Source organism: Entelurus aequoreus, linkage group LG13 (genome assembly GCF_033978785.1).
Source record: "Entelurus aequoreus isolate RoL-2023_Sb linkage group LG13, RoL_Eaeq_v1.1, whole genome shotgun sequence".
Lineage (NCBI taxonomy): Eukaryota > Metazoa > Chordata > Actinopteri > Syngnathiformes > Syngnathidae > Entelurus > Entelurus aequoreus.
The window spans coordinates 41791555-41812984 of record NC_084743.1 but is presented as its reverse complement, the minus strand read 5'-3'; the positions used below and the strand labels follow the sequence as shown (position 1 = coordinate 41812984).

The following is a 21430-nucleotide window of genomic DNA, read 5'->3' as shown; positions in this document are numbered from 1 at the left end:
TATTTCAATATAGATTTTAGGCCATACCTCCCATCTCTAATGTGTGTAAAGAATAAAACATATATTTTTAGGGCAAAAAGGTGGAGCTTTTGAACAAAGTTATTGTAATCTACGACAATATGCCAATTGCTTGTATTCCGACACGTGACTTCTTCTCGGAAGTGAAATCAGTGGTGGTCAACCCAGCCAATATGGCTGTCGTACAGCAAGCAGCATGCGAACTATCGGAGTACAAAAGAGGCTTAAATCTTCATGCAAAAATAAAATGAGAGCAAAAATGCAAACTTTGCAATAATAATCTATCACTATACTTAAAAAAACAAAAAACATTTGTCAAGTGATATCAAGGATTATACATCTGTTGCCTTCCCAGACATGTCGAATTGTGCTCCAGGCGCCATTTTACAGGACAAAACAGATGAAAATTTGGAAAAGCATGGAGGTCTACAACCTCTTTGTGTGGCTCGGCCAAGAAAATTGGAATCAAGACTCTACCGAATAAATATACATAGTTTTTGTTAGGGTAGGTTGCATTTCATGATTAAACTTTGCGTCTACTGGCATGTTTATTGCTGTTGTACGCGCTGTTTACAAGTAGGGTGTTTTTCCCCATTTGTCAAAAGCTGCCTTTGGTAAAACCTTAACTCTTTTAGGTTTTGGTCACATTTGCTTTCTTTTAGACTCGCCGAGTTGGTGATTTTCGAAACACTCGTATCAAACATGTTTAATACAAATTATATCAATATATTACTTAAATTGGAAATAATAATCGTTAAAAGTATATCTAACAAAGTGATCTCTGCAAACTCACGCATTCTTCGACTCTGCTCCTTTGGATTGGAGTGTGAGCTGCATGCTTTTCTCGTCGTCCTTTCGAAAAATCTTGCACTCTTCCGCCCTTTTTGATTACCTCTCGAGGAAGTCTGAAGAAAAGTTTATCCTTTTTGCGATTTGAACGATTCATACAGCCGAAAACAATGCAAGCATAGAGTTTTTTCTTCAAGAAAAACTAAATGGTGCCTAGTAACCATTGAGAACAGAGCTAGCTTGACCACCACGTATATTTAATGAGCGGGACGTGAGCCAGACGTGACGTCAGGAAAATTCAAGCAATAAGATTTTGTACCACAAAATAACAATGTCACACATTTATACAAATTCCTCATAACTTTCATGTGTCTTTCCAGATTTTTGAGAGTACCTGATATCCCAGAAAGTCTCTATTGGAGCATCTGGATTCCACTGCTCAATGGTCTCTGGCTGGTGCAGCACCAAAAGAGCCTACAGAAGGGTAAGTACAGGGACATGCACAATATAAAAAATCCAAACAGATACACACAAACCCCAATGTATTCTGTTTATCTAGCAATAGTAGGTAAATATTATTATTTTTATTAAACAAGTTTTAGCATACAAAACGTTTTAAATGAGAATTCACACCTGTGGACTAATGCCATCTGATTCTAACTGAAATAGGTATTGCCCGTTTGGTGGCATTCGCCAATGTTTTCTCAAGATAATTTGAATGAAAAGCTAGCAAAACATGAAATACATGGTCTGTGCTCTGCAGTTGACTTTTAATGCAAAAAACGTCAGTGGACCCTTTGCATGACTGATAATTAAAGAGATACATGTGTTAAAATAATTAAATGTGCAGTAAAAATGAATTTAGCCTCAAACCTCCATAGCTTCTTGTGAGAGCTGTGTGGTGTTGGTCAGAGGCACAAGTTGCACCAAGCCAATGATGAGTTCAGCTGTGGTGCTCTGCATCTCTGGAGCTTGTTTTACTGGGTTCTACGGAACAAACCATACAAATAAGTCAAGTCATACTGAAAAGACTATTTGATAAAACATGACTACAACAGAGGTTATCAGCACAATCAATGTGACACGAATGCTCACATGCAACATGAGTTTGGGGTCAGCATGGATGAGTTTGACCAAAGCTAGGAGGAGGCACTTGTAACTTCTAGTGTCCAGGTCTGTGGTTTTCTCTTTGAACTTAAGGCTGGTTGTCATCTTCCCTTTAAAAGTCAGACTCTGTGAAAGACAACAAAATAAGACTACGATAATGCATCATAAAATATTAACTGATTGTTGGCATGACATATTAAACCTTGACTTAAAGGAACTTAATACAGGTGGTCCTCAAAAGAAAAAAATAACTTATGTGCGCACTGCGTATCACTACGTAGGTGCTAGAATAAGTCAAGCAAGAATGCGCAGGTTTGAGTCACTACATTGAGGACTGACATGTCCATCTCTTTGCTCTTGTGCATTACCCTTTTTCCATCCAATATGTCTCACAAGCGTGACGAAGAGTCTTCTGATGGCAGACCGTCAAAGAAAAGAAAAGTGAAAGCTAAAATGAAATTAAGGTATCGTAAAATGTTTAGAAAATGGAAATACACAGATCAACACTTGCTTTGTGCCCGGTCCAAGCTGCTCAAGCGCTGTGACCATCATTAAGGATATAGATGGCATCTTTAAACATGTGAAAGGATCTGCTCCCATGAAATGGTCATTGATAACTCAACAGATATTGAGACTACCTTGCAACGCCCCTTTCAGTGTTTAAGACAACCACAATGGTAAAAGTAAAACGTTATTCTCAATTTTTAATATGGTTTAATTAATTGTTTTGTGTTCCCAATGTACTCGGACAATCTGTTTTAGGTAAAAACAAAAGGTATCAGGATTCTGATCACTCCATCATCATAATGGAAAAGCAGTATGTGGGGGGAAAAAACTATGTACATGGTAACTGTTTCTGAATGAATGAATTGACTAGATAATCTTTCTGCCTGTTTATTTAAACATCAGGTTTGATCACCCTCTGAATAGAAGTTTAGCAGGTGGTAGTACGTCTGGAGAATTTAGTTGGACTTTAACAAAATGGCAATGAAAAGCTATTGCAAAATGGTCAAACAAATCTTGGAAAGCTACGCATTTCAAAAATACTGTGATCTCCTTCCTTTGGAGCTCAAACCTTTTTAAACAAGAAAAACAAAACTGCAAGCGATATATTTCAACCTTTCTCCTACCATTACAAAAATAGGTCAGGTTAATTTTATTGTACAGGAGTACCTCAATTTACGAGTGCCCCAGAGTAATTAAGCAACATTCATACTGCAGGGTATGATGCCTAATTAAGATTTTATGTTTAATCCCATCTTTTTATATAGTCATCCACACGGTAAAAGCAAGTGCGAAGTAGAGCGCAGAGAACAAATGGACGACACAAACTGAACCAGAGAAACAAACTATTAATTCCTACCGTGGAGCCGCCGCGCAGCACCGTCAGTCTTCATACCACAATGCAGGAGTCATTCTCTGTGCCACACAGCCCAAAAATGTCCAAACGACGAACATTTTTTTAAATAAAATTTAGAGATTCTGCCGTTGGGTGTGCCCAACAAGTTTCACTCTTGTTCTATTTTGTGGCTCTACAAACTGGCCCATTAAGCATTACCCTTGGAACACAGACATAGATATTGCCGCTGTGATCTGTGGCCCGTCACTCAAGGAGGTCCATGTGCAACAAACAACAATAACAATTATTTTTGTTACACAACGGAGAAGCAACCTGTAGGACAACCTTCAGAAGTCCACTATCCAAAGTAAATGCTGTACAATATTATTACATTACTTCATAAAATTACTGTAGTTGTTTGTAGTACATGCTACTGTATTGTTTTTCAAACAATAATACATATCTAAAAGTTTTGTTTTCTTTTTAAAAGGCATGTTACGCAGTAAAATGCTGTTGCTTTGTGGGGGCAAGCACAGATAAAATGTATTTCTATTAATTTCATTGGGCGGCGCTGATTTTAAATATAATTGCTCTGAGTTACGAGCTCATAAGTTGAGGTACCAATGTAATTTCTTATGATATTTTTTTTTCCGCAACAGTTGATGCATATTTGCTCCATTAAAAAACAAATAACCATAATATTATTTACATGAGAATATATATAATGTCTGACTCATTACAAGGTCACAATAAATATTTTTTATTTGTTATTTGTAACACGTGAGGGTGAGCGATCACGCTTAGTATTTTTATTTATTTTAAAAGTCTTTATTGTGCTAATACATTGCACTTATTGTACCAAAGTCCGATTAGCGAAGATATGTGATGGCATACCTGTGTTATGTGATCGATGTTAACAGGCTCCAGCTAATTGAATCAATACGTTTTGGCTATGTCCATCCCTGAACAGCTAATGGACAACAAATTTTAACAATTTGTCTGTGGTCACTGGCAAAATGATTGAACAGAATCCTCTAAGTGGACTATTTGGGGTAGCACTTCAGTCATCTACCCTCAACAAATCCAAAAAGAATATTGTAGCATTCACTAGTTTGTTGGCTAAGAAACTCATTGTGTTAAATTGGAAGGCAGCAGCGCCTACTTGCCACACCCGCTGGATTAAAGATGTTCTTTATTTTTTGGAGAAGATTAGGCTGACATTGAATGGTTGTTCTGCAAAGTTTTAAGAACTTTGGGATGCTTTTCTGAAATATGCAAGAGAGACTGATCTCCAAATTAACCCCGATTGAAACAATTGCAATGCGGGTTGTTTATGAGCTTTTTGTATGCTTGTTGGTTGTTGTATCGCTCTGGGGCCATTGAGGAATGCAGCCGTCTGTGGTTTTATGTTGATATTTGTGTATTTTAATTATTATGTTTGGGTTGTTTTGTTACTTGTAGGGGGCAGGACAGTGTTTGACTGTTCCTGTCAATTGTGTGGCTGAAAACCCAATAAACAAATGTTTAAAAATAATAAATCTTTATTTTGACTTTGTGGATTCATGTTGAGTCTTTCTGAGGCTTCTATTTGGAAACTGTGGCTGTGGAAGAGCGCAATGGGTGTTTTCATGTACATTAGCCATATGTGTTGATTATAGTCAAACAACCTCCCTGAATCCCCCCAAAAGCTGTAAATCTAAAAGGGAACACTGCTTGTGTTAGAGAAAATACAATACAATAGTAATTTCTGTATTTTCTCTAATAATTGTACACTCACTGGCGTTATGCGTAGAGGAGCATGGGTACCAATGCCTTGGATGACCCGGTTCAGTGTGTCCGAGAACATAAAACGGAGTTCTCCAGAGTGGCAGTACACAGCATCGATCTTGGGCCACCAGTCAAGATGAGACTAAAAGAGGGAAAAAAACAGTGAAGCGAACTTGTGTAATGCAAGAGGCCAAATATATCAACATTACTCTTGGGAGACTTACATTGGTGATTATTCTGTGCAATGAGTTGACCAGGACAAAGTGGAAGGTAGAGGGCGAAGAGGAGGCTAAACAGACCTTAAAATAAAAATAATAGTGATCATCAGAATTCTGCCAATAGTTGTGTTATAATTGAGGAATAATGACAAACAAATTCAATTATAGCTTAAAGAGGCAGCATAATTTTGCTACAGGCCTTTTCCTACACATGTGAAAAGCAAAGATAATGTGAAGTGTTTTTAAGTGTGGTAAAGCATGTGCGACATGCATGCATTTGCTTGAACTGAGATGACATTAGTGTTTTAAAGATACCACTAGACTATTACAGTCTACCTTAAAGTGCTGGTTGTTGTGGGGATTGATGCGAAAACAGGAGACAAAGCAGTCCATCATAAGCTCAACGTCAGCATTCTGGCCACCTGCCCCCCGCCAGAATGGTTTAGCTGGGTTGAACAGCAAAGCCTTGTGGGACAAGGAGTCAGATTCAATGCTTTGCAATCCAAGGAATTATACTTGATTCTTATGAAATTACACTGATAGAGGTTCATTAGGAGGTGTTGTAATTGATTATGACAAAAAGTTATGCTAACATTATTGGTGATTCGTTGTAGCTAACTACAGATGTATAAGAGGTAATTTACACAAATATCTTAAAAGGGGGTGCCCAATCATTATCTGCGATGGCTGCATACATACAAAATTAAAAATGCAGGGGCCACTTTGAAGCTTTGAAGGCAAGTGGCAGTTCATTTCCTGCTGCTACTCCCACCCTTCTTCCTTTGTTTTTTTAATTAATTTTGACATAGCAACAATTCTGCTGTTACAAAAACACACAATTAGAGTTGCACTATAGACAATATAAATGATATTTGGTTGATAATAAATATTTTATATAGTGATAATGTTGATTACACATTGTAGCTGTGTCCTGCAAATTTGAAAGTGACAAACAAACAAATGTGTCCTCAACGAACTCTAGCAATGTTCCTCGCAATTCAAGGATTCAATGCTAAGCCACTTCTAAGTAGCATAGCTAAGGCAGCAAAAAAATCTACATTTCATACAAGTATCATCCCTGGAATAACTAAACATTTTACACTGCAGACAGTAGGAAGATAAGCCAACCCCTATGCGCAACTTAGAGCTCTTGAATGTAAATATACTTGTAGGTGGGCGGATCGATACAAATATCAACATTAATGATACCAGTGTAGTATCAGTATATAGCAGATACAACAGTGATTAAATCTATATTTTTGTGTTTACTATCAAAAATATTTTGTATTATAGTTTACAAACTCAGCAAATAAGGCCATGTGCACACGAACACGGATACTTAATAAACGCATATTTATCTCTGCGTTTAGGCCTCTTGTCCAAACGCAAACGCATACTTTTGTCATTAAAAACGCAGATGTTTGCAAACGCTAATCAAAGTGTAAAGTTTCAAAACTCTCCGCTTAACATATGAGAATTGTGATGATGTCACGGTTGTGCGCTGTCATTTCCAAAGCTCCAGAACACTGCCTTGCTGGCTTTAAAGAATGTAAGAGGACTTACTGTATGTTCGGACGTAAACATGCTTCCATTTTCACTCAACATTATTAAAAAAAACACATCAAAATGGGCTTTGCGACACTCCAGCGCTAATGACAGTCAGCTGTTTTGGATACGAACGCTGTCGAACCTCCACCTAATGGGACAACTTTGACAAGCAATACTTTTTGCTCTGTGTAATAAGAAAGGTGCAACATTATCTTATGTTTTTAGTCCTTATTTTACGACAGATCATGAAGTTAACTTATGTGAGTTGGTTCCATTTGTATAGATGGAGCCAGGGGCGACCATCCACGCACGTAAAAAACATGATGTAGCATCCTCCTTGTAGTTTGTACTGATGGTTTGTTGGAGTGGAAATTACAGTTTTCCCCCAATGCCTCCCTGTGGCTTCAGGACCTCATGTTTTCCTTAGATCTAGAGAAAATTAAATATAATCTGAGGGGTACACGCAAAAAAATGTACTTCACCTAGGGCTGTAGGATTAGTTCCATAACTAAATTAAAGACAGTACAGGACAAGTGTGACACACACTGTTGACAATAAACCTTTTTACAACAACTCAATTCTGTTTTTTTTTTGTTTTGATTCGACAGTGACACTTCTCTGTATGTTGTATGTTTTTATTTTTAGTCAGTTCATCCAATTTTCTATCTGCTTGAGGTGAAGAGGAAGGCTGTGCATTGCCATCTACTGTGACTGATCTGTGGTTAGAAAATATAGGACCGGCAGGGGACGAAAAGGAGTGTGTTTTTTTTTTGTGTGTGTGTGTGTGTGTGTGTGGGGGGGGGGGGGGGGGGGGGGTTGTCTTTTATTTTTATATTGTTTTGTACTTTTTGGGTGGGTGGAGTGTCTGTTTCTCATTACCTGTATTATCTTTTTCATATAAAATTAATAAACAAACATTTAAATATATAATCCAACCAAAATCGACAATGTTACCACATGTGTCAGCAGCCAAATTAGGAGCCTTTTAAATCTGTTTTCAAATGGTTCTATTATCATGTACATATCATGCAAAAAAATATTGCAATATTAATCGCTTATTAATATGAATATTAATACTTATCGCCCTTCCCTATTCACATGGACAAGGAGTTGTTTGTCTAAGAATAGGAAATGAGGAAAATAAAGGTTTTTGGTCGTTCTGTGTAGTTTTTTTATGTTTATTGTGCCGTCAGGAGCATATTATTATTTGGTCACGAAACACTGCATGAATATTTACAGCATCAAATATGGCCGCAAAATTATATTTTTACGAAATAAAAGCATGTTCTGTTTTAAGTTTATGAGTTGCAATAAGTTTAATACTATATTTAGACCTATTAATATGGTTTGTTTTTCAGAAAAACTAGCGTCAGAACAACCTTGATGCATGCTTCCAGGCACAGCCACACATGTCATCGGTAGCAATCATGGCGCCTCTCGATTAGTTGGCCATACTGTCTTTATACATGACTCTGATTTAGTGGTATACATATCACAGTTTGGGAAACACTGATAAAACCATTATCAGTGTTAATAACTTTTCACTGAGCAGAAGGTAGAATTCCCATTTCTGGTGTAAAAAAACAGTATGTTTTCTAGCAGAATGAACAGAATTCATACTGACCAAGAATATACAAATGGGAGTATATTCATACCTTGAGATCCATGACAATAGATTGGACCAGAAGAAAAATGGTGGAGTGATCCTCCCAGTTAATGTAAGTGGAGGCTTTACACAGTTTGACACAAGCAATAGCAGCACTCTCCATCAGCTGCTTGCTACCACCTTGACCGGCTAAAGCTTTACGTAAACTGTCCAAAAACAACTTCTGCAAACACAACAGGAAAGACAAGAAGGCAATCATTAGCGTTTTAGTAACACTGTAGACTCGGGTGTACTTTTCATCTACGCGATCCCTCCAACACTGTGTTCACCAAATATCACTCCCAATGTCACCTTGTTTGCCTTGCTTTCGTCCACGCTGTCTTTGGAGATGGTGTGTGTGATCTCTGGGCAGAGGATGAGGAGAATGATCTGAAGCGGCCACACTGCAGCCTTTCTCTTGGCACTCTCTGCAAAGTTGTCCACCAGGTCAAACAGCTTCTCGGCAGCTTCTGCAAAGTACAACAAACACACTAAACGACAGCCGTAATCCTGTCAAGTTTATTTTTATTTTATGTAAATCGGGGAGTATAAAACAAATGCAATATAAGACAAAAAAAAACTACAATGACAGTCCCGCCTCCACTCACAGTGATAAACATTGTGGATGACTGAAAAGAGGGTTTATTCCCTTCATTTAATTCTGCAATTGAACAAACGCCATCAGGGGCTAGGAGCGATCTATAGAGTAAGACCTCTTGCACCCTGTTAGAAAGCTAGAGATGAATAAAACAAACACAGACATGGCAATTTACTAATACCAGCAAAAATATCTAGTTTATTTTAATTTATTGTTTAAATTATTGACTTATTGATCATCAGCCTATTACAATTTGTCATACCTTTGTAAGGGGGTAAACTTACAAAATCAGCAGGGGATTAAATACTTGCCTGCCCCACTGTTTCTAGCATATACAGTGTATCTGGAAAGCATTCACAGTGGTTCACTTTTTGTCATTGGAGAAGTATCCCAAAATTAAAAGTTTCGTCAAAGGTACGACACACAATGCTCCATATAGACTAAATAAAACAGGTTAAATGTTTGCAAATGTATTGCAAATTTACCAAATAACAAATATTCAAAACCTTTGCTTTATACTTTGTTGATACGCCTGTGGCAGAAAATGCAGCCTTAAGTCTTTTGAATATGATGCTACAAGCTTTAAAAGTTTAAACTGGACCACTTTAAGACCTTCACAGAGTTGTCCTGAGTGCACTTCTCTGATATCTAGGCTGTGAGCTAAGGATTGTTGTCCTGGTGAAGGATGAACCTTTGTCTTTGTTAAAGATCAAGAGCGCTCTGGAGCAGGTTTTCATCCAGGATGAAATTCATTGCATTCCTTTTTCACTTAATCCTGACTAGTTTTCCTATTTGGCCATTTTACCATACAGGCCTGATTGGTGGATTGCTGCAGAGATTATTGTCCTTCTGGAAATGTATTCTCTCTCCACAGAGAAACACTGTAGCTATTTCAGTGTTAGTAGTTCCAATCTTCTTTCATCAACAGATGATGGAAGCCACTATACTCATTGGGACCGTCAAAACAGCAACATTTTATTCTGTACCCTTCCCAAAAGGGTCTTACTATGATTTATATATACTGAACAAAAATGTAAACACAACACTTTTGTTTTTGCTACCATTTTTCATGAGTTGAACTCAAAATCTAAAACTTTTACTACATACACAGCATCCAAAACATGCTAGATGGGTGACATGTCCGGTGAGTATGCTGGCCATGCAACAACTGCTTCCAGGAATTGTGTACAGATCCTTGCAACATGGGGCTGTGCATTTTCATGCTGCAAATGAGGTAATGATCTCGAGTGAATGGCACAATAATGGGCCTCAGCATCTTGTCACGGTATAATAACCCCACCATGACCACTCGATTCACAACGTTGACATCAGCAAACCGCTCTACCACGCGACGCCACACACGCTGTCTGCCATCCGCCCTGAAAAGTGAAAACCGGGATTCATCCGTGAAGAGAACACCTCTCCAAGGTGCCAGACGCCATCAAATGTGAGCATTTGCCCACTCAAGCCAGTTACGACGACAAACTGCAGTCAGGTCTAGACCCCAATGAGGATGAAGAGCATGCATATGACCTTCCCTGAGACGGTTTCTCACAGTTTGTGCAGAAATTATTTGGTTATGTAAACCAACTATTGCAGCAACTATCCGGGTGGCTGGTCTCTGACGATCATTGAGGTGCACCTGCTGGATGTGGCAGTCCTGGGCTGGTGTGGTTACACGTGGTCTGCAGTTGTGAGGCCGGATGGATGTACAGCGAAATTCTCTGAAACGCCTTTGGAGACGGCTTATGGTAGAGAAATTAACATTCAATTCACCGGCAACAGCTCTGGTGGATATTCCTGCAGTCAAGCATGCCAACTGCATGCTCCCTCAAAACTTGCGACATCTGTGGCATTGTGCTGTATGATAAAACTGCACATTTCAGAGTGGCCTTTTATTGTGGGCAGCCTAAGGCACACCTGTGCAATAATCATGCTGTTTAATCAGCATCTTGATATGCCTGTGAGGTGGGATGGATTATCTTTGCAAAAAAAAATGCTAACTAACTAAATTTTGACAGGTTTGTGAACAATATTTAAGAAGAATAGGTCTTATGTGTATATAGTAAAATTTTAGATCTTTGAGTTAAACTCATGAAAAATGGGTGCAAAAACAAGTGTTGAGAAAAATAAGGAACTTATTTAGACTACAACTTTGGACTATAACTGAATAAAAATGGCAGACTCACATAAACCTCTTTGGGTATACCTCTACCATATATAGCAAAATCCGCTGACGTAACGAAGGCAAAATATGTCACAATCATCCGAAACTTGTTTGGAAAGAGTGTTTTACTAAAATATCTCCGCCACAATTAAATTTTGGAGAGTTATGGGTATCCCAAATACATAAAAAAAACAGGTGCCAGCAGCATAATTACCCCTTTTAGACAATCCGGTCTGTGAAATTTACAAATAATTCCTCTGACCTAATGCTTGGTTTGTCCACTGACATGCACTGTCAACTGTAAAACATTATAGACAACCAGGTGTGTGCCTTTCCAAATGAGGTTTAATCAACTGAATTTACAACAGGTTGACACCAATTAAGCTGTAGAACAATTTGAGGGCTGATCAGTGGAAATCTGAAATACATTTTCAGCTTCATGGCAAAGGCTATGACTACTTAGGTTCATGTGATTTAAGTTGTGTAATAAATACATTTGTAAACATAACAAATATATATTTCCGCGCCATCACTTAGTAGAATTTTGAGGAAAAAATTATATTTCAGTTTGGAATAAGGCTATACAACAAAAAAGTGAAGCGCAGTAAATATCTATATCTATCTACATTTCTTTCTCATTAGAAAATTGTTCTAATTATATTACTGCCATAATTAAATAAATTATCAGTTGTTTTTACCTGCCATATCTGCTTGAGGACGTTGGTAGAGCATGGTGAATTCATCGGGATAATTCTCGACCCAGTTCCAAAATGCCTGCAATAAGTAACAAGTGAAACAATGAACAATAGGAAGAGTAAGAATAAGAACAAGAGTAAGAACATCTCTGTAGATAAACAAGCGGTGCAGAAATGAATGACAATAGTGCCTCCTACTTTAGTTCCCAAACATCTTCGTCTTGGCCGACATTTTCTTTAGTTGGGCTGCACGATTAATCGACATCAAATCAACATTGAAGTTTTAATTTCTGCAATAATCTAACCGCAAGAGGCTGAGGTTTTTCTTTTGTTTTCCTCCTCCGTCTTTGAAACAGAATTGTCAAGCCTTGGATCCTTGGCCTGCTGGCCAATCAAAAGTGGTTGCAAGAAAACGCAAATTTGCATTGGTTACAGCGCACACAGTCAGTGTGCTAATAACAAACACCACTTGTATCGTATAATAAACAGTATAGTATCAGCAAAAACACAAACCTAAATACATATTTTTAAAAGTAGATTATTGCATTTTGTTCTGTGTGGCAGCTTGGGACAAAAACACAATGACTGACAGTTTAAAAGTAACATGACTTCCTTCATGCATCATTTTAGAAGTTTTATGCATTTAATGAATAAAATCTAAAAATCGCAAATCAAATGGCTACTGCAATTTTTGGCAGCAAAATTGCAATTAAGTTTTTTCTCAAAAGTGAGAACAAATACACTTGGAATGAAAAACTTAACATTACATAACAACAGTGCAGACATAAATGGTAGTAGCCACATTGAAAAACTAAGTAAGATATTGGTATCTCATTTTGCCTTTAAACCAATGACTGAAACTAGGCAAAAATTAGGTACATTTTCCGCCAACTGTCATGAGAATGTTACGCTTAATGAAAGTTTTTGTACTTAAGTTGTGCAGTAAATATTTAAGCTGAAATTAATTGAACTAACTGAGTTTGCATATTCCTCACCTCAAAAGTGCTTGAAGGAGATATTGTGCAAGTAACTGAATTTTCTAATTACACAACTCTTGCATGTAGGCTTAACTAGCAAATTGTGAATCAATTATTAATTTCTGCTCAAATTGTATCAGAATGTATGCACCTAAATAGCATGCATTCAAATTGTGCAATTAAAATATTGCGAATCCTTTTCACATTTTCTCTGCTCTGTATTGCTGCTGGTTTTGCTGTGATTATTATAACAATGTGTTGTGAATTGTACGTATTATTGCTAAATTCATTACTTTAGTTCTAATTTTGAAGGGTGTTCTGATCAGGGCTTTATGTTGCCAGTTCCAATACTGACCATCCAAGAGTGAGATCGACTGATAGGGATCACATGTGTTAGCTGGGCAGCATGGCTCAGGTGGTAGAGTGATTCTCTCCCAACCTGAAGGTTGCTGGTTTGATTTTCAGTCCCTCTGTGACCTTGTCGAAATATCCTTGAGCTCATGCTGCATCATCAGTAGGTGAATGTGGAAATAGTGTCAAGGCGCTTTGAGTAGTAACTTGAAGGTAGAAAAGTGCTATAAAAGTAAAAAAAACATTTACCATTTAGCTGTAAATACTTTATTTATGGTGAGTGCTACAGACAGTGCAACAATATCAGCACAATATCAAACTATTTCCTTATTCTCTTCTGTTACAAACAATTGTTTGAGCAAAACAAAGTCAACAGTACACAATAACTAAACAAAATCAAAATGTATTATCTATTACTTTTAAATTATGTTTTTTTGCTCTTTAAGTCCTCCAGAGACATTTAACCTGAATTTGTAAACATTAAGAAAAACTACAAACAATGTTTTTGTGAAAAAACTAATCTCTCTAGTATTGCCTATACACTGATACTTACCTGTGTATCGACCATACTGATATACAGTATGGATCGATCCGTCCTTTGCTTACGCAATTGTCAACAATTGTCTTGTTAATTTCCTGTTCATAGCTGGTCTCTTGACGTCTTACCGTTTACTAAGCACTTACAGTATTTCTTATGCTGTTTCAAGCTCGTTTGGCGACTACCGGTAGTACTGTATGTATTTTTGTCTGCTTGCTGCTTGAGTAAAATGTTTAGCCTCGTCCTTCACTGATAATAATACTTGTAAGAAATGCTGTTTATTTGCCGCGGTGAAGGAATATTAACATTTTTACCGCATTGTGTTTGGAGATTCAAAGTTAACTGCTAGCCCCTACAGTCAGCTGTGAAAATAAATAGTGTCAGCCAGAGGGGATTAGCTTTTGTGATAAGTATTAAAAGGCATTAACCGGCATTGGTCGATCACATACTTATTCACGGAAATTGGGCCATCGATCGGAGCATCCCAAATAATTGTGTTTTTATTGTTTTATTTTAATTACTATTCTGTTTTACTTGCAAGTCACAAAATTCTGTAAAAATAAAAATACATATCATTAAAGAAATTTGTATGTTTTGTTTTTGTCACAGTTTCAAAAGAACGGCTTAGCACCACTATGGAATAATTCATTAACAATATCCTACCGTAAAAAATATACTTACCTTCTCTAAACTGTTGATGACTGCCAGTTGTGCAGGCTTTTTAAGCGCTTTAAATTTGAGAACAGTTTCTAAAAAACAAAAATAAAGCAAATTTAACCAAATATAATGCAACCAGGAGCTTAGTCGCATAGATCTTTCATGCCCTTTAGTATAACCTTGTAGTAGCTTTTTCAGCTTGAAGGAGTCCACGTTTATGTACTGCATCAGCTCGATATCATGAACATCCACATTGTCCTCCAAGCACACTGTCAGCTCCTGGAGCCTGTGGAAACATAAGTTTAAAAAAAAGAAACATTTTGCATGTAATTTTACATGAACACCCAGTAGCAGTAATAACAAACCGTAGTGAAGCCTGTTTCTGACTTTAGCCCTGATTAGCAGTATTTATCTACCAACTTTATCTCCCCTTAAAACTACCCGGCCATCCTGTGTTATGTATTATCCTTCATTAAAACAGGATAATATTCAGTGAAGGGTCAAGATGATTCAGGAACTGCCTCAAATGGAGCATTGCCTGACGAGAATGAGAGTAATTCATCGTGCATCGGTACCTGGTGGAAATGCGGCTGAAAACAGCGTTGAAGTTGTTGCAGCTAAGAGAGAAGAGAACAGCTGAGGCAGAGGTTCGGAGTTCGGTTACATGCTGATGGCCTTCTCGGTAAGTGTGGATAAAATGGCAGATCTCAGGCAAAAGCTGTTTGACCAGCATGGTCTCATCCAGGCGCAGGCTGTCCTTGGATTGCTATGAAAGAGAGACAGATGTCAGATGTGACTCAAGCAATCACAAGAAAGGAGTTTTGAGGAATTGTGTAGTTTTCATAAACTAAACCTTAATCATCAAAATTATAACAAATAAAAGCTTGACATATCTCACTTTGCATGTAATAAGTTAATATCACAAGGTACTAAATGTTACATTGTGTAATTTCCACATAATTTACCTTGTTAAATTCTAAAGAAGAATATTTGTCATTTATTTTCAAACAAGTTATATTTTTTCGTCTATGCTACACACGTGACCTCCCGTAGGCTTATTAAGGTCATGTAACCTCTAAACTAAACTAAATTTAGGCTAACCCACCTTTTTTTTTTCCTCTTTCACCTTTATTTCCCCTCTTTCTTTCCAAATAAGAATCAATTAAGAGAACCGTGAAGCAACTGAATCGTTAAGCAGAATCAGAACCGGAAAAATATTTTCAATTCCCATCCCTACTGACACGTGAATTGGATTACACATGCACAGATTGAGATACGCGTATAAAAATAATTTTGCTACAATAATACGCGTATAAAGACATATATAAATATATATATATATATATATATATATATATATATATATATATATATATATATATATATATATATGAATATATATATGTGTATACTGTAATATACATATATGTGTATACTGTAATATATATATGTGTGTGTATACTGTATATAGCTCTATTTAAGACTTTTTGATGGCCAGTAGGGACCCTAGTGGATGATTGAGAGCATATATAGAAATACTATATGTATATTATTAAATTGTCCATGTTGGTGGTGTTGTTTGGATTATATCCATAAACTAACAGGCAAAATAAAAGACAAAAAAAAGAAAGGAAGAACTCACCCCAGCCAGGCACTTCTCCAATGTGTCCAGGATGATGAGCTGTGAGAGGTAGAGGTTTTTCTCAGATGCTTCCCCAAATATACGCTACGTTATGGAGACAAAAGCAGTCAGTAATTAGAGCAGTGGATCTCAACCTTTTTTCAGTATGAAATCAACATTTTAGACAACTCCACCTAATCGCAGAAAAGCAGGAAGAAACACCTAACTCACAGTATTTTTTACTACATGTAATTAATTACCCGGGAAAGTAATTAATGTGTGACTTAAAAAAATAACAACTTAAAATGTCATATGCAGTTGAGAGAAGTTTCATATGACAGCAGCGTGTGCGTGCATGTGTTTACCTTTAAAAGGCAGTGTCTGTTGCCAAGCGACGTGTGACATCAGCGAGGGTTTCACTGTATTTGTTTGCTTTAGCAGTTAGCACTGCAGCGGCTGTATTGTTGAATCTTTTTACCGGCTTGCGTTACCTCTGGTTAATAAAAAGGAGCCTCCTCTCACCCACGGCAGACGCTGGAGCTACGATGCTGGAACGTCAGCTGTGCGCTAAGGCGGAAGGACGCTGTCCGTAATGCACGGTAGACCCTTCCGGCCCGCCAGACCTCTCCTCAGCAACGGTACCTGCTGGGTACCTGGGCGGCGGCACTTAAGTAAACATTTAAATAAACATCCAGATCTACGATAAACGTGGATGCATATGCAAAAGTGCAATATATTTATCTGTACAGTAATCTATTTATTTATATCTGCACCTTAATGATTTTTTATCCTGCACTACCATAAGCTAATGCAATGAAATTTCGTTTTTATCTGTACTGTAAAGTTCAAATTTGAATGACAATAAAAAGGAAGTCTAAGTCTAAGACTAAGACCTGCACAAAGATTTTAAAGAGCGACAGGTAATGAAATGAACTAGCTCTCCTGTTATGTACATACAGGTTTGTAGACCTGCACACAGCTGGTTGGATTGTTGCCAAAATATAGCATAAACTATTGCAAGTGAAATGACTGAATTCTTAAACAAGTTCCTAGAATTTGTGTTTTATCTTTAACAATGTGTGTTTTACTCAGTATTGTTTTTAGTATTTACTAATTATTGTATTTGCTTTAAAGCAAAGACCAAGTGTAGCAACCATAAATCATGAGGCATTTAATAAGGGGTGTAACGGTACGTATATTTGTATTGAACCGTTTCGGTACAAGGGTTCCGGTTCGGTTCGGAGGTGTACCGAACGAGTTTCCACACGAACATATGAAGTAGCCGCCTAAGCTAAAGTCTTAACAAGCTACTCTGCTTTCTGCCTCTGTCTCCTACACAGCACCCAGCATTGTCCCACCCACACAACCATCTGATTGGTTACAACCATAGCGGTAACACCCAATCAGCAGTGCGTATTCAGAGCGGTAACAGCCAATCAGCAGTGCGTATTCAGAGCGCATGTAGTCAGTGCTTCTGCGGTGGGGTTAACAGATAGGTGTTTAGCAAGTGAGCATCAGGCAGCGGACTCTCCCCAAATTAAAGTAAACACCTCCCAGTCAACTACTAGTAACATCACTATGAGCCCGTTGACGTTCTAGAAACAAAACAAACTGCAGCTCAGCTCGCTCGCAGTCCTGGCTTGAGGTGAAGGCTATTTAGCTTTTAGCGTAACATTAGCTCATTTTGCGGTGTGTGTGTGTGTTTTAGCTCATTGTGCGGTGTGTGTGTTTGTGTGTCTGTTATTTCACTTTACCTTTTTCTGTGTTGATTGAGCTGTGTTGAAGCAGCAAAAAAGGACATTATGTTAAATGAGGAGTTTCTGTCTCTAATAGTTGATATAATAATGTCCTCATTAAGCCTACATGAACTCAATGGTGTTCAGGGATGAATAGTCTCTCCTATTGCTATTGTACTATTTTTTCAGCTATAGTTACATTAATCATTAGTAATGTAGCAGCCTAGTTTTGAATGGCAGGGTCCCTGCTATCACATGTTGATCAAAATATAACATTTACATAATAAAAATCAACTACAGGCTTCCCAAATGCTGTAATAAATTAAGCATGATGAGTTGACTTGAAACTGTTTAATGTTGCACTTTTTATATGTAGAAGAAAAGTTTTGTCATTTTATTTAATCTGAGCAACAACTTGAGGCAGTTTAATGTTGATTAACGTGGGCAGAATTATTATAGTGTTCCCAATGTTAAAAGGATAAAGCCATTGTTTACAAATTTGGTAAATAAATAACTTAAAAATTTATATTCTGTTGTTTTCTTACTGTACCGAAAATGAACCGAACCGTGACCTCTAAACCGAGGAACGTACCGAACCGAAATGTTTGTGTACCGTTACACCCCTACATTTAATACAATGTCAATCAAGCTTTCTATTCTATGCTAATCCTAGATTACGGCAGGCTATGTGTAATATGTACAATTGTTTATTGTTCTTGGAGCTCTTTAAGAAAAGCCCAATGTGTTTGACGACTTTTAATTTTTTTCTTTTTTTTTTGAGTGCAATAAATAATAAACCTATGTTTAATGTATCGTAAGATTTTCTGTTAAAGTGAAGCCAATAATTACATTTTTCGTGGTACCCTTTATTTTGAAAAGTATCGAAACGTATCGATATATGTTTTGGCACCAGTACCAAAATGTTGGTAGCGGTACAACCCTAATGCTTAAGGTGCAAAGGAAAATCAATTGTAAATTTACTTCATGCCATGTATGCATTTAACATGAATAGAATGGCAGTTGGTTAACAGTTAGCTAACACTTAACAAATAACTGCTAGCACCAAGTGAAGAAAGCACTAGGTGTTTAGAATGAACTGAATATTTGGAAGTTACAAAGATTTGAATCTTTGATAAATGAGGAATAGGGAACAATTCTCCATTCATTTCAATGGGACTTTTTGTGCACAATAAATGTGGAATTTCATTGAATGTGAGATTAGAACTACCATACTGTATGTCCTGAATAAACTTGCATAATGTGGAAGGAGTTAGTGGTCAAATAAACCTGGGATTAATAAAAAAAAAGTGGTGCAGAAGACTTTGGGATGTAACAATATGAACATGTCATATGGCAGAGGTGGGACCAAGTCATTGCTTTGCAAGTCACAAGTAAGTCTCAAGTCTTTGCCCTCAAGTCTCGAGTCAAGTCCCGAGTCAAGACAGGCAAGTCCCAAGTCAAGTCCAAAGTCAAGACTAGAAAGTCTCAAGTCGAGTCCCAAGTCCTGCATTTTGAGTTTCGAGTCCTTTCAAGTCCTTTTAACCACAGACTAATATTTTTACACAGATTGTGTATGCTTTTAAAACGCTGTATTTATTTATTAAAACAAGTGCATTTGAAATTGCAGGAAAAAAAATAGTGCTGACATTGCAATTCATAATAGCACTATTAACAGTAATTTTAATAGTTTAAACAATTTTAAACATTTAACTCATTCCTTTACAGAATAAACACATTTGCAAAAACAAACATTAACATACTATTGGTTGTATTTTATGAAAATAACATTACCACAAAATTGAGAAGGAGCAAAGATCTTCAATATTTGTATGTGAAAATCACAAAGAAATCTTCTGGGGGAGGATGACCCTCCTACAGGGGTTTGGTTTACAAACTTTCAGCCCCACCTAAAACAAAATTCACCAGCCGCCACTGATTATGATGCATTCTCATTTTAGGCAAAGTATAAGACAATACTTTCTTAACAGTATAATTGTAACCAGGAATAAGTCTTCAAGTAACAATATTCAAATACTAACATTGTTGGGTAAGACAGCATTTAGTTTTATGCTGAATCCAGTGAAACAGATTGGTGGTTTTAGCTGATATAAAGACTTTCAGGTGTTTATATATGTTTAATTATTTGGCAGATGCTTTTATCCAAAGCGACATACATAAAAAATAGATATAAAACAATCACTGTAAACATTATCATTTAAGGGAAGAATGTAATACAAAATATCAATACAAAGTGTCAAGACAGAATAAACTCTCTGCTGCTGCAGCAACAGAGTTACAGTCTATAGGTCCCTAAAATATATAGATATCTAATGTATTCATATATTGTTTATGTAGGATATACGCATGTATATATAATCTAATCATATTGTTTCTTCAATTTAAAAATAGCTGACCGTTTTTTTCCCCTTTCTCTGGGATTATATTCCCAGTTTTGATCTCGGACGTCTGGTCACTTATAGCGTATAAGAATATTATATTACTGTTAAGCAAACTATGAATAATAAAAACGCCAAAACATGTGTCCGTTATCATAGCTACACGTATGACAAAAAAACGCGTGAAAATCAGTGGTATTCAGTGAGGTAAGATGAATTAAATTTGCTGACAGTTCATTGCTCCTGCCAAATGAATTGCACTGAGTGGAGCGGATCACCACTCCAAGATGGCGGCTCCGCGTCTCGTCTGCGCCAGTAGGCAGTAGCGCTCCATGCTGCGTACCCTTAAAACATGTCTATGGTTATAACGTTAGCAGTGAGTTTACAGCCTCACTGATTTAACTACACAGCAAATAAAAGTCACGTTACTTAGCCAATAAACGTTAGCTTACATTCAAAACTTACCCTTCTTTGTGCAACTTCAAATGTCGAACGAAGTTGGAAGTTGTTGCGTCTCCGTCTGTAATATTCGAACTGCGTGATTTGCATACGGCAATTCGTTTTTTGTTGACCAAGTCGTAGTTTTTATACCCGAACGAAACCAACTTTGGCATAATTGTTTCTCACTGCCGCATTGTTTGACAACTCTTGTTCGGTGGTTGTCCTGCAATTTGATTGGATGAGAGCTGTGTGATGAAAACAACGTAGATTTAATTTGATTGGCTGTTGTACTGACAGCGCACACGCTGACACGCAGCACACACGCTTATAGACACAGACGTATAAAATGAAAGATACGGAGCGCTCCCAAATAACTTTTTAAGGTTTGGGTTTTGGGGAAAGTAGCAAGTCATGTCAAGTCAAAAGGCTCAAGTCCAAGTGAAGTCACAAGTCATTGATGTTAAAGTCTAAGTCGAGTTGCAAGTCTCTTTACATTTTGTCAAGTCGAGTCTAAAGTCATCAAATTCATGACTCGAGTCTGACTCGAGTCCAAGTCATGTGACTCGAGTCCACACCTCTGTCATATGGTGGTTATCGTTATTATTATCGCGGTATTGTTGAATGTACAAATAAAGTACTTATACACACACTGAAATATTTCGACCAAATTATTTAAAAGAATAACAAATAAATAAACTGTTGGAAAACTCATTATTTGGCATAGTTTGTGTTTCTTATGCTTCACTAATAGGGTTTTAGTCTTAGTATTTGTCATGTGTTTTAATGGCTAAGTTTTTATTGTTTTAAATATCAATTTGTACT

At 37.1% G+C, this 21430-nt stretch overlaps 1 protein-coding gene across 3 annotated transcripts in view; it reads right to left on the bottom strand.

The window, feature by feature from the left end:
• The window catches only part of nf1a (neurofibromin 1a), a 223215-nt gene that overhangs the window by 116855 nt on the left and 84930 nt on the right, over positions 1–21430 (bottom strand). For all 3 annotated transcript variants that reach the window (XM_062067866.1, XM_062067868.1, XM_062067867.1), the window contains exons 3-15: positions 16057–16140; positions 14990–15180; positions 14594–14700; positions 14439–14506; positions 11895–11970; positions 8744–8901; positions 8442–8615; positions 5575–5703; positions 5245–5319; positions 5031–5162; positions 1903–2040; positions 1681–1794; positions 1202–1281 (exon numbers count right to left, since the gene is read on the bottom strand). In XM_062067866.1, coding sequence (XP_061923850.1) covers positions 1202–1281; positions 1681–1794; positions 1903–2040; positions 5031–5162; positions 5245–5319; positions 5575–5703; positions 8442–8615; positions 8744–8901; positions 11895–11970; positions 14439–14506; positions 14594–14700; positions 14990–15180; positions 16057–16140 — 1526 coding nt within the window. The remainder of the gene's footprint in view (positions 1–1201; positions 1282–1680; positions 1795–1902; positions 2041–5030; positions 5163–5244; positions 5320–5574; positions 5704–8441; positions 8616–8743; positions 8902–11894; positions 11971–14438; positions 14507–14593; positions 14701–14989; positions 15181–16056; positions 16141–21430) is intronic.